Source organism: Fringilla coelebs, assembly GCF_963513975.1.
Source record: "Fringilla coelebs genome assembly, chromosome: 13".
In the NCBI taxonomy this organism is placed as follows: domain Eukaryota; kingdom Metazoa; phylum Chordata; class Aves; order Passeriformes; family Fringillidae; genus Fringilla; species Fringilla coelebs.
In genome coordinates, this window is record NC_140039.1 from 8,780,780 (window position 1) to 8,795,470 (window position 14,691).

General features: G+C 37.8%; 1 protein-coding gene across 1 annotated transcript in view; it reads left to right on the top strand.

The window, feature by feature from the left end:
* CACNA1D (calcium voltage-gated channel subunit alpha1 D) overlaps window positions 1-14,691 on the top strand; it is a gene marked incomplete at both ends in the record, with an annotated part of 162,208 nt that overhangs the window by 62,557 nt on the left and 84,960 nt on the right. The window contains 2 exons of the mRNA XM_084214320.1: window positions 782-978; window positions 12,658-12,761. Of these exons, the coding sequence (XP_084070446.1) occupies window positions 782-978; window positions 12,658-12,761 (301 nt within the window). The remainder of the gene's footprint in view (window positions 1-781; window positions 979-12,657; window positions 12,762-14,691) is intronic.

A 14,691-nucleotide genomic window follows, 5' to 3' on the forward strand; every position in this document is an offset into this window, starting at 1 on the left:
CTGTGGGATTTCAGTTTGAAATAGAACTAGGGGCCAAAGCACTTAAGCTGTTGTTACCCCAGTTTACACTGGTTCACAATTTTAGGTACAGTGCATTAAATGAAAAAAACACCTCAGCACCAAAGTCACCAAAAAATCAAACTAGTTAGAGACCAGACCATGCTCTGAATAGGTTTTCATTTCTGATATGTGTGGTTTAAATACCAGTAGTGAAGAAAAATAAGGGTGATTACTTATAAGGGACAAATCCAGATTGTGGCAATGGGGTGAGGAGTGCAGTTCTGAAATAAATGAAGAAGGAAAACAGTGTTCTACCATCCAGGTGAAATAATGAAATGGATGTGTGTGTTGTGGGAGAACTCTGAAAGAGTGAAACCATTTTACCTGGTGGTTAAAGGTGCTTTTCTTTCAGCTAAGGAATGAAGACAACACTGTGTAGGAATTAGATCCATTTTTCCTTAGTAGTCCATGTGTTGGTGTGAAGTGCCATGAAGTGATATAGCAGCAGTGAAGATGAAAGAAAAAATCAGCATGAGGAGCTTCTAAATGATGTATTATTAAATTGTGCTTCTTTCCACTGCTTAATTATTTTTATTAACCTATTTTTGAGGTAGTAAGGCCCAGATCTGAGTGAGACTGAAACCTCCAAAGCTCTGATGCGTTGCCTTTCTCAGCGAGAAATCCGCATTTATCTCACAACAGCATTGCTATTTCCTCATGTGAAGGAGTAACTCATGGCACCCTGAGGACTCAGAGCTGTGACTTTTGGGTCCTTTTGCAGATATTCTAGTTGAAGATGATCCAGCACCTTGTGCATTCTCAGGGAACGGCCGTCAGTGCGTCATGAACGGCACCGAATGTAAGGGAGGATGGGTTGGACCCAACGGAGGCATAACCAACTTTGACAACTTTGCATTTGCAATGCTGACTGTGTTCCAGTGCATAACCATGGAGGGATGGACTGATGTGCTCTACTGGGTGAGTTCATAAATCCCTGAGCTTTGTGTGCTTTTAAACAGGCTGCTCTGTTCTAGTGGGCATTGAGCTGTGTTTCACAGCACCATCAACAGGAAATCTTGGAGTTTTGCAGAGACAAACTCAGCTGCCTACTTGTTTCAGTCACAGCCTGTACTGGGTTCCTCAGGCTAAAAGGACATTTTAGAAACAAATTTATTCATTGCTTGTTTGAGGGTTTTTTTGCCTATTCCATTTGGATAAATGTAAAAGTACATTTATGTCCTTTGGACTAGCATTTTTTTGTGTGAGCCTACAGATATTAAGTATGTCTTCACTGATTAGGCTTAAAAGCTTTCTTTTTGCAGTATTTGTGCAGAATTTTTCACAATGTTAACATAAATTAGAACAAAGCAAGCTCTCAACTGACACTGCTTGCCATGGGGACTGAAAATCATGTTAACCATTCAGAAACTACGGATTTACAGGAACTGTGGCCCTGATATCAACTCATGGAAGCAGCAGAAGGTATTAAAAAACCTAACTCACTAAATCCTCACATTTAAATGCTCCTTTGGTGTAAGGTATGGTGCTTCCAGAGCCTTGCAATGCCTACAGTCAGCTGGACACAGACTGGGGAACTGAAGGATAGAGGAAAATGAACATACAGATTTTTTAAATAGTAGAGTCCCCTAAACCCAAAGACAGACATTTCTCTGCTTAACCCCGTGTCACTTCCACTCTAAATGACGTGACATGTGAGTCTTGGAGTATCTCAGTATCTGATGTGAGTGATTTTGTCCAAGGACATTCAAGAAGTCTGTGACAGAACCTTCCACAGGTGCTGAACATCAGTGAGAATATTCTCTGCCTCATGGTACTCAGCAGTGAGTCTTTGCAGCTATAGGACCTTCCTAAAAACCACAATTCTAACAGTCCAGATGTTAGAAAATATGTGTAGAAGGAGAGAAGTGATCACTGTTAGCAAGCTGTTAGAAAGTTACCCCAGGGAGTATTTTAGTGGAACTTCAGGTGGTGTTGCTGAGAGCAGCTCACTTGGTGAGTTTGTTGAAATTTGTCAGGACAAGTGGGATTATTTACTAACAGTGCATTGGTTGTGGAGTACTGGATGCATTTAAAAATGTGGTATTACCCAGTAAATGACCACATGATTTTGTGTGAAATCAGGGTGAAATACTACAGAGTGTAGTCTCAGATAAAATGTGTGACACTGAAGTATAGAATGTGGACATGTTTTTAAGAGAATATTACTGTTAAAGATAGTTAAGAAGGTAAAATGGCATTCTTTTAAGATTGAAAATTAAAAAAAATAGGGCAGCTATGAATATCTTCTTCCACTGTCTTTTATCAGTTAAAAACTGGCAAGAAACACACAAACCTTTAACACTAATGAGTAACAATCATGTATGGCTACATATAGGCACGATTTCCCATTGTAAAGGTTTTTCAGTTCCTTGTAGTTTGCACTCCAGCTCTCCCTAATTTATTAGGACACTGTGGGAATGTAGAATTAGCATTGCTTTATGGTTTGTGTTCATGGTGATGGCAATTATTTTAATTCTTCCTCAAAAAGGAAGGTGTGCTGTGGTTATCTAGAAAAAAATTACACCTTTAATATCTTTTGAGGCAAAAGTACACCCACATTTCAGGAGCTGATAATTCCTCCAACTTTTTTTAAAGAAAATGAATATAAAATCTTTGGAGAGTTGCTGTATTTAGAATACAATTGTTACAAAACATATAGAAACAATTTGAGTGTCTCAGAATTAAATATTTTTTCCCCTGGGATTTAATGCCCTAATTAATCTGCTGCCCTTTGCAGAGCCTCCAATGACAGCAGAAAAAATAAAATCATTAAGGTAGGATGTTGAATATTTTCATGATCAGACAAAATGAAAAGTATAAGAAAATTATAAATGATTGATAACTGGAAAAAGTTGGTTTTTCTTCTTTCTCTATAAGGAGTTTCCAATATAGGACATATTTACAGGTACACAGGTGTCATTTTTCATTTTATTACAAATGATACTGGGATTATTAGGCATTCAAGAAAATATTTATTGACCAAGTCAAATATAATCAGAATCAGATATTCAGGTGGCTTTGGATCTATCTGAACTGATGCCTGTATAATTAAATTATAGATTCAGATCCTTTCTATCTTATAGACCAACAGGTTGCCCATTGTCAAACTGAAATTACTTGCTGAGGACAAGAGGAATGACAGTTTATGTTTGAATTTTATCACTGGATCAAGCTGAAGTAAATTTAGCTAAAAATTGGAAAAGATTTCATTTCAAAATTGTAAAAGCATTAGGGGGATGCCAAATTGTAATAAAAGAATCTGAGGAAGCCATTTTAGCTCGATGTGCATGGGGTTTGTGGTTTGTTTTTAACTTAGAACTCTGTTGTTAATACATGGACTGGATGAGTTCTATACAAAACAAATAAAACCAAACCCACAAATATTAGAAACTGCACAAAGTTCTCATTTTTCATTCGGTCACTGGGGGAACAGTGAAATTAACTTATGTATGCTTCTCTTGCTAGCAGGTGTAATGTGAGTGGGTGAAATCTGTGCAATATTTTGCATCGTGTTAAGTGGCATTCTGTCAGCAAGGATGACAGCTGAAAATGACAGCTTCCAACAGCCCTCACTGGCACAGCCTGTTATCACCTGGTTAATGACAGTAAACTGCTTTGAAAATCCTCCAAGCACCAATAATGATTTTTCTCTTGTGCATATCTATTGTGAGTCAAGGCCTTGATTTTGCTGCTGCTGGGCACCCTTCAGATCGTGGTGACTCACGTGGGCATCCTGCTGCTCACCAGTTTGTATCCCATCCCATCCCATCCCATCCCATCCCATCCCATCCCAGTGTCCTACTGGATTTTAGTGTCTTCATCTGGCCTCTCTAACTCGCTTGTAACTCCCTGCATAGCAGGCATTACGTGGTTTATCCACAAAAATTGTGACTCCTTAGTGCCAAAGGTTTGAGTTCAGGGGTTAAGGGGTGTTGTCCTTGTTCTCAGCAGCCAGTGCAGCACCTGAGTTCCCAAACTGTGTTTGTGGCTGCTCATCTGTGTATGTTCTCCATTTCTGTTGGGACCATATTCCCATTCATGTCCTTTCTGTTTGCTCTGGAGCCCTCCCTGGAGGTTTATGCTTTTGGTTTTGGGTCCTGGTGCAGTCCTTGTCATCAGCCACGGGGCAGCCTCTGTGTGCCCAAGTTTGTTACACGCTGGCTCACATTCTCAAGCTGAGAGCATAGTACTCACTGCCTCATTTCCAATTTGTGCTAGCAAGCTCTCAGGAATTGCAGAACTTGAATCTGCATTTGCATATCTGGCTCCAGATTTTTCCCATGCCTTTCAAACATCTCAATGTATAATCTCCTAATGGCAAACACATATTTTGTAAATTGCTTTTTATTTTTAGCTGCTTCACTTGATACATGGGAGCACAGATAATGAGCAGTGATACTTGCCAGCAAAACCCCCAATTTTCCCAAGAGCACCAAAATGATCACATTTAATTCTTCTTGTTTTCACCATAGTGAAGTGATCTTGACTTACTACACTTCAATAATCCAACTGTAGCTTGAATGAGAGGTGGTCAGGGCCTCTGAGAAACAAAGGGGATGCTTCAAAGTTGTTTCAAAGATGGGGCAAATGTATTAATGGTGACTGAATTTTACTAGGTCACTTTTATGGCCAGATGCTGCATACTAACCCCAATTTTAAATCTCCCCAGTTCTCTAATACCTGTCTAGAACTGTTCAGATTGATCTGAAGATTTCTGAGATTGAAGCACTCGAGCTAAAATTGCTGAATAATGGTACACTGATGTCTTACATGGTTTTGCCTATTAATACACCTACTGATATGTTAAAAAGATATTCTCTAAAGGATTCTTGTTTAAAATACTCAGATCATTACTTGAAATGTCTAGGCAATCTAAAACATACCTGAAATTCATATAAGGTTTAAGGAAAGGGATGGCAGGTTTTTTAAAATATACCTTTTACTGATATGTCAACGTTAAAAAACTGTTAGTACTTTTTTCTAATAACATATATTATCATCAAAGAAATTCTTCATTCATTGTTCCTCTGCTTTTATAACAAAAAAGGGTGCAGTTAAGCACCTCTCTCCTGTTTAAGAAATTGAGCTTTAAATCCCCCAATATACTCCTTAAAACATCTTAGAACATCTGAAAAAACCCCATTATTTCTGTAACACAGACTGTTCAGGCTGCACTGCACTCTTGTGTATGTCTACATGCACTTTTGCATAAGTGTCTGCACAGCCAGTGTATTAATGTCAATCGGATCAGGAACTCAATCTCTACTCCTGACACCTTTTAGAATTCTCCTATTCAAGAATATTTAAGGGGGGAGTCAGATGTAGTGTACTTGAAATCAGCTGTTGTGCAGCCAGAGATACTTCCTAAACACAAACAAATGTTTTACAAATACATATCACACAAGAAAACCCCTTGGCTCATGCACAAAATGTATTAATAGGCTAGAAACAAAAAACTGCAAAATGTTTCAAGTACTACCAAAACTGTCATCAGAGTGCTGACAAGGAGTCTCCTAAAAATACCTTTCCAAAAATGTGACCAACAGTCAAATAAGCAACAATAGTCTAGAACTTGGAATTGAATTATTTAATAAGCTAGTGGGAATCAACTACTTATGGTGATTTAAGCCATGTTAGTCCCATTTCACCTGCAGAAAGGGAAGGCATGTTCCTGCATCCAAACAATATTTGTCAGCGATGAATTTCAGCTTATTGTCTGAGAGGAGTCCAAGAAGGCTTCACAGCTTTTTTCCGTTTGTAGATCAGTTGCAGGTATTTAGCAATGTTAAAAACTGTGAGGAATTGTGCCTGAAAAATCTTAGATAATACTTCTGCCTTCTCCTCTTATGTACTTAGGGAGAGCTTAGTGCTGCTCTGCTGGCATTGCTCAGCACCACTCACAGGTCATCTGAGGGAGGCTCTGGAGTGAAACAAGTCAGCTCATCCCCAAAGGCATCCATGTGCTGCTTGCACAGAGCTCCCAGCCCTCCATGACTGCACAGCAGAAAGTTAACACATGATGTGCAGCTGGGGACAGAGTGACAGAAATTATGACTGACAGCATTAATATAGTGCTGGGGATTGCAGGCAGAATTTCTTCTGTTTGAGTGTTAACTGCTTGCATCTGGTTTCATGTTAAAATCAAGATTAACCCCCCTCCCCACCTTTTACATAAGGATTTGTACTAATTGTTTTTTTTATATTCTCTTGTTATTAAAAGCTCTGAATCATCCAGTTTTGGATTGCAAAGAGACAGGACTTAATTTCAGAAAGAGAACAAAGGGAATGATCAAAATGAGGCATGCAAACAGAGCTACCAAGCCTAGGAAAGTACAGATTAAAATATTGCATTAGGATCAAAAAGGATCTGACTTATATGTATCTCACATACATACATATATATGATTATAGTATGAGTTTTTTCCAATTAACATCTTAACACAATGACCCCACCGGAGGAGGATTTTAAAGTAACTCACAGGGAAATATCTTTCCCATGAGGTGAACTTGATTGACTTTGACAAGATATCTGGTATCTCAGCCTCAGCTGACTGCTGACCTGTACTGCAGTCAAAGCGTGGAACTAATTTCTTGTCACAGATCATTGCAAATGCTAGGAAGAACCTATTATTTCTCTCCAGAAATTTTAAATAAAACTGGGTCAAAACTGGATGGGAAATAGAGGCTAAACATGGGGTAGTATTAAGAATTCCACTAGTCCATCAGCTAGGGTTTCTTCCAAAAACTTTGCCACAAGAAGTCAGCAATTATTTTATAACAATCCTAGTTCCCAGTCTGTCCCAGACTAACAATTTACTAGACAAATTTAGTTCTTCCTGAATATTGAGGCTTTGCTCATTGGTGCTACATAAACTGAAGTAACAATTTTACATCATCTGAATAGTAAATGCATTGTACTTCAATTTTTTTTTGTATCCAGTATGTGGGAAATATCAAACGCATCCAATTTTTATATAATGTATGGTGTATATATATATATGTATAGGGGGAATAGCAGATCCCAAAAGAAAGAAGATGTGTACATATTATAACTTCTCATTTTCATACATGACAAATAACCATTTAAAAAAATAAACACATTGTTAAGCAAATTTTTTACTTAATTTTAGTAGTTTTTTTTAGCCCTTAGATTTAACAAACCAAATCTATGCATAGGTTTTATAAATTTTTGTGACATTAGTTTGGACAGCACAGGTAAATAGATATAAGGACTAAGAAATTCTTAATCTGAAATTAAAATGCTGCTATTCATGAGAGGAGTCAAACACTTGGATTTTGCTGTATCTGGAATAGAGATTTTGTTAAAGCTGGAAGTGCTCAACAGCAAACCTTCTCTGGGTTATTGTTTTGTAGAGGTAGCACTCTTCATGTTGTTATGGTTCTGTCCATCTGCTCTGAAGATTAAGCAGGGATGCATAATTATCTGAAAGAGATAAAACAATTTCTTAACAGTCACGTTTGACATCTTGGCTTTCCTTGGAACAATGACTTGATTTCCACCCAGCCCCTCCTCCCACTTAATGACAGTAAGCTGATTAATGGAATGCCACTAACAGGAATTAGCTGAAATAGTTTCAGATACAATTCAGTGTCTGAATGAAAGACCTGCACCTAAACTAATTTCCAAGCAATCATAGTAAAAATTTATAAACATTCCTGTTTTGAGGAGTAAATGCTTTATGGATATACCAAAATGGTATAGTTCATTTGCTAAGAATGGATGAAACCAAGAGAGGGAAGAAAATTAAGTCTGTTCAGCTTGGTCAAATTCATTAAGCTGAAGCAGTGTCTTCCAAGTGGAGGTTTAGCTTGAGAGGATCACTTAGATGTGTACACAGTACAGTTTGCATGCAGGAGACAGAGGCCAAATTTAAGAGGTGATTAAGCAATTATGAGGTTCTCTCTGCCCTGTGACAATTTTACACTTCTCAATGGCATCTCTTTCTCTGTAGGCCTGCCTTGCTGCCTGAGCCATGGAACTCTCATTTTTCCAGGTGCTGCTGATCTGAAATGCTTTACAAAGGGTGATCTCAGTGCACACCCCACCAGTGCATCTCCATTTTCTGTGTCAGAAACACAACAAAGGGCTCAGTCTGTCCAGGCAGGACAGTGCCAGGGAAATCTGTGCTTTGACTCCAGAACACTGAATATAAAATTCCATGCTTTTATAAATCAACCTGGAGGGTGCTGTGCTTCAAGCACTGCCTGTTTTAAATCAGCTTTAAGTTAACTCCAATTCAGCCAAGAATATCTCAGGACAAAACCTTTGAAGGCAGGCAGCTTTGAAGAGCTCTCTGGTGTGCTCTTCACTGGCTAGAATAAATAGCCTGCTCTGGGGTTTTGTGAACCTCCCTTCCAGGCTTCCAAGAATGCAGGGGTAGTCCCACTTCACAAAATACTGATGTCTGCAGAATTTTTACACCTGTCAAGAGACTGAGTTTATCAGCCTGAACAATTGTTGAGATGGTGAGGCAGATTACAGGTAGCACAAAGTAAACCCACCAGTTATGTGTCTGTTGGCATGTTATGAAAAGAGGAAGGTAAAATTAAAACCTAATAAATTCAAAAAATTTGAGAGTTTGAAACACTGTGGAAAATCAAAATAGGTTCATGCATCAGCACATTGTATCTGTAATGCTACAAATGCAGAGTTAGAGGTTTTGTTTATCATTAACCCCAGGTAGAGCTTATATTGATTACAAATTGAGTTTGAAACAATTTTCAATAAAGGAATACCAGGTGTACAGAAAAGTTAAGACCTTGATTTTTATGCAATTGCATATGAGGATTTTACTCACAATTACCACAGATAGGGATAAATAATATTTTAATGATTTCTAATTGATGTTTTAGGTTGAAGTTTGCCATCTGCTGCTGTGTAATACTAAGGGTATATCTGCAGTAAGTGTGACTTTTCCCCCTGTTTCACTTCAGTCTTGGTCTCTGATAATTTATGCTGTGTTGCAATGATGGTTAACTCCAACTACAGCACAACCCACAAGATAATTAATCCAAAGTATCAACTGCTATTGAGGCAGTTTTAGACTGTATCAAGTTTGTCCAATCAGCTCAAGATAATTCTTCAAGATTGCAGACTCACCAACATATATGGGTAAACATAAAGAGCCAAATAAATAATGTGTGGTGCACATCTGCTGTTGTGATGAAACAGAGGATTTGAAGGAAGCTTTGTCCTTTATATTGTCCATTATCTCATCTGCTCTCTGTTTGATGTGATGGACAAACTGCTGAGACCTGACATTGAAATAGTGAGACTAGATCTCTAAAAAGACAAAGGGCAAGAAGGATGGTGCTTGGGGGTGTCCTTGCCATAGGTGTTTTGAAGGCTAAAAGTCTCATGGCCTGAAAAAGACAGAACAAGTCTATTGAGAGCCATTGGATATGACACCTCCTTTGGCACAGGGCACCCTGAGCCATGGGGCAGGAGACTCTTGCAAGACAAGAGCTTTTGCTGAGGATTTCAGATGTGAAATCTCCTTGAACTCCTGGAGTTGCTTTAGCACATCTGAAATTTGTGACCTTAAATCCTTATTCTGCACTTTGGGTGAGAAGTCAACGTGAATCTCTACAAATGAATATATCTTGGTTTTGAGGATGGAGATTTTCCTGTTCTCATATATTAACCAAGCTCTGTCTCTGTTTTTAATCAGAAGGCAAATCAATTCCTTTAATCTTTCTTTAATTGGAAGTTATGGAAAATGCCGTTTGACATGCATGAAATGAGGAGCAAAGTTTTCCAAAAGCAAAGCACTTCTTTTTGTACTTTGATCTCTGGTATTAATGCAATCTGAAATATTATTTCATGAATAGAAATTACAATGCATTACTTGATTGGGGTTTAATTGTATCTAGAATTAAATGGTAAAGTTGTTGAGTAGTTTTTAGGAATCCAATCTTAGATTTGTTCCAAGGTGTTCTGCTAGTTTCAGGTGTTCCTGAGTTAAGGAATGCTTTTGAACTAGTTCAGCATCTGCCCAAAGTGAAGCATTTCTTCTAGTACTGATTAACTGCAGTTGCCAATTTTTGCTTCATAAAGCATTAATCCTAGATAGATTAGCCTAAAATATTGGGCTTGAAATCCAGCTGCATAAATGAGAAAGAATTTTTTTTAATATGTTGCACATTAAAAAGTGAATACAGGTCCCAGCTGCTTATACCAACAGAGCCTTTTTGACAGAGCATGAGAATTTCAGCTTTGCTCCTCGGTAACTAAGTTAGCAGAGTGCCTGGCTGCCTGAAAATTTCTCTTTATGAGGAAAAGCAGAGCATGGAGTTGTATTGCAGTGGCTGCCACAGCTCTGTTTTTAGAGCTCTGCTCAAAGTAAAATTGCAAATATTAATCTCTCAGGTTTTTCAAAATGATACATTGCAGAAAAATGTTGGCACCGACACCAGATGCATTTATGTCTGCACTCTGAACTCTGATGACTTGGAAACAACTGTCTGCTAATTGTGTAGTTGTTGGATGTAAAATGCATTCAGATGTGCTTGAAATTTAATTAAAATGTTTGCTCTGATCAGTTATTGCTAGAAAAACACTTGACCTGCGTGGTATGAGTCAGGTCTATGAAGCAAACTAATTTCCAATGTAATAAAATAATTATGAGTATACTTTAGAGAAAACCATTGAGTAAATATTACTCTTAAATCATAAGGCCAGATGCCTATGCTTGAAAGAAGATGCAAAGGGCAGCATCCACTGGGACAAGGCAGAAATTCAGTCTGGGCAATGGGATGTGTTCTACTCATTAACTTTGGGGCTTTATTGCTGAAACTTCTCAGACACAGGGGACTTGCTTTGACAGAATGGGGGTGGGTGATAAAACCCAAAACTTCCCTGGCACTGTCCTGAACAGAAACCCCTGATGTGAGAAGGGTTGCTGAAGGCTTTGCCCAGGAGAGTAGGTGGGTATAATGGCAGCATTGGGAAAGACTTTCCCTTATGAATATTGCAGATGCAGCAAGTGTGATTGTAAGTTACTTTTCAGTACCTCAGTTGAATTTAAAAAGCATGCTAAAAGATGTTACATAGCCTCTTCAAAAAGGTGTATGAAGAAGCTGTGCAAACTCACTTGTTTTGGTTACTTAGGAGGTTTGTTTACTTTAAGTACAAACTGGTGCTATCACAGGTCCCCATGGAAGAGAAGAGCCTTTGGGCCTTAACCTGCAAAGACTTAATGCTTCTGTCTAACCACCCACAGGGCACCCTTGCAGAAACTGAGATTATGATGTTTAATTAAAAGACAGGGGAAAGAATAAAAGAAATAATTATGAAAAATGTTTGTTTCCATGCTTAGTAGGTCTATTCCAGCAGAGATGTTAAGGAGAGGTGTCAGACTTGACTGTCAGTAAAGCTCAAAGCCTAATCACAAATTTCAGATACAACAACCCAATGACATTCACAGAAGAGAAAACAGATTTGCAATTAGATTGTTCTACAGTAACATATGTAATTTTATTGTCTGCTGAATTTTCATGCCTATAAAACATCTTAAGAGGAATCCAAGGCAAAATCCAGAATAATTCCTCCTCAAGAAGAGCTATTTCTAAGAAGCTTCATGCCCAAATTATTTTTGTGACTTATCAAAATGTCTTTTTCCACCTGAATCTTACACACAAAACCAAATTTCCCTGTTTTAAAATATCTATTTTTCTGAATAAGCCTTCTTAGATCTCCGTGGGTATATTTCACAAGTCCATCCTTTGGTAGGTATGATGAGCTGGCTAAGAATAGCAGGTGGAAGAAATCTTTATGGAAAACCTTGTGTGAGTCTATAAAGAGTATATTGGAAGCTCAGTGACTTCAACCTCACTTTAAAAAAAAATTCTCAACAACCTTTTAAATTTAATTCAACCTTGATCTGGATATATAACTCATGTTCAGAAGTTTTCCTGGAATGTTTTCATTGCGTTTCTAAAATTTGTTTTTCGATTTTCGTTTTCCTAAAATTGTGTTAATGCTTTTTACACAGACTCATTCTCATTTATTTCTCTTTGAATTGACTTAAAATGTCTGACTACATTTGACTGCTTTATTTCAGGAAAAAGTGTGGGAATTCCATGTTACAAAAAGTAACACTGCTTGTACAGTTGAGATACACATTTCTGTTTATTTTCTCAAATAATCATTCATGTAGATAGGATATACATGAACTAAAAATCCTAATATTTCAATATACTTTGTGATCATCATCTTAATTGGAGATCTGAAATTTAGTTCATGTTCTCAGCGTTAAAGAATTATTCCTGTTATTATTAATACTCCTTTTTCTGTAATATTCCTGCAGAGAAAAACATTTGAACTGTTGCAGTACTCTATTTATGTTTGATAATATTTCTGATCCAAATGCTAGTTTCACTCAGCATTTTATTTTAGGGTGTGTGTTGGGAATGCAAAGTGAATGTGGCCAGTGCCTTCTTGTTCTCATTGTTCTTTGATTTCTGAAGGAATGCATAGCATGTTATCTAATCTAAATGATCAAATTCTCCTTTCTCTGACTCTTCATTGCTGTTAATATAGTGATCTACTCTATAAGATCATCTTATTTCTTGCAGATGAATGATGCAATGGGATTTGAATTGCCATGGGTGTATTTTGTCAGTCTCGTCATCTTTGGGTCATTTTTCGTACTAAATCTTGTTCTTGGTGTATTGAGCGGGTAAGCATACACCTTTTTCATCATGAAGGCAGAGTCCTGAATCCAGTTGCCATGAACACACAGGTTATCTCAGACAGGTGAGACTTCAGTTGGGATGACATCTTTTAATGAACCTCTATTGCTTCCTCCTCGTATTACAGCACAAAAAGTTTTCTTGTAGCTCTCCTATAAATAACGTACAAACACCAAAATCAGAGTTTAGACCTATCAGTACATATTCTTCATGTCCTTTTGGCACAGTTATGAAAAAGACTAAAAATTCACATGCACTCATTTGGATGTTATTTCAATTAATCCTCTAAAGCCTCGCATCTACAACAAAATTTGGGTAAGTAAATTTAAACAATTGCTCATTCACTTTTTTAAGATCTGGATAGGCCATAAACTTTGGGTTGAACCTACGTGATCTGGCAGCTGCACAAAGGACTCTGCTGTTTAATGAATGACTGAATCATAACTTATTTCCTTGCGTTTTACAGGTAAATGATGCAATAGGATGTGAGTGGCCATGGATCTATTTTGTTAGTCTTATCATCCTTGGCTCATTTTTCGTACTTAACCTGGTTCTTGGTGTACTTAGTGGGTAAGCAGTTGAGTTAACATTGTGTATGCTACTGCTACTTGTAAGATGGCCTCTGCATTGACTCCAGCTTCTCAGCAATGGCTTTTTTGCATGCCCTTGAGATTCTAATGTCATCCTACCAGTGTTTGCTCTTTGGACTGAACTGTGTGATTCGAGTGCCTGTATCTGTCTTGACATCACGTTCACCATGCTTGCCAAAAATATTCATTCAATGAGGCACTAATCTCCTTATTCTAAAATGTTCCTGCAGAGAAAAAGATTTTGTGCGCAGAGATGGGTGGTGCACCCATACAAATATCCTCCCCTGCTGTTATATACAAGTGTCTTTTTCTGAAAGACCAGCTTCTGCTTTTCTTCAAATAGCCACAGTGCAATTGGAGTGTTGTGTTTACCAGTAACATATTTTGCTCCAAATATGGCAAAATATTTTAAATTAGTGCTTCAAGTCCTGTCTTACGGAGTGTGGTTGCACTAGCCCGACAGTGTTCAGTGGTTCCTGGGTTGTAGAGCTGTGAACTGCTGTGGCAGCCTGCACCAGGAGCTGGTAAATTCATCAATAATAATGTATCAATTTAATATAGCAGTCAGTGAGAGGTTGTCACACCTTTCTGTTGGTTTGTGCACTCCAGGCTCCAGCCCAGAACTAAAGCTGTGTCACTTCTAGCTGTATAATGTGCTTTAAAACTGTAGTTTATGGCAAGAATTTGCCAGATTTTCTTTTAACAAAGTCCCCTTATGTGAAGTTAAAACACTATTTCCTTTGACATTTCCTGATTTCTAACACACTTGAGCTTGGGAAACTCCAGTCTATGGTAAAGATATTTTTTGATAAATATATAAAGGATCAAGCTATCATTCAGGTGCTGAAAAGAAAATTATTATGGTTTTATGGATTAGGTTTTAGTTATACAGCAATCACTATTGTTCTGGCAATCTCAGGCAAGTTGTGCCATCTCTGTCAGCCAACAGAAACATTTCCCTTGTGTGGAAAGCAGCCTGACAGTGCAGGTGATGGTGTCATCAGGATGCTGATAGTGTCTGCAGCCCTGCTCATGGTTTTACCACACTGTGTCTGAAAGAAATTATAAAATTATTATTATATTCCTGGAAAGCAGATAGGCAAACAAGATTTCCAGGTGTTGATGTAATTTCGTTACAAGAGCACTTTTATTTGATGAGTGGTTTTACAGTGTGCTTTTAAAAATATTTAAACATTTATCTGTGATAGATCACTGTTGCACACAGGAAACAGAGAAAGCAGAGTTTTGCCTGCTTTATAAAGCAGATGTTTAAAAGAAAAATGGTAGTGCTAAAACAACATTGCTGATTTTTAGATTTAACCTTGTC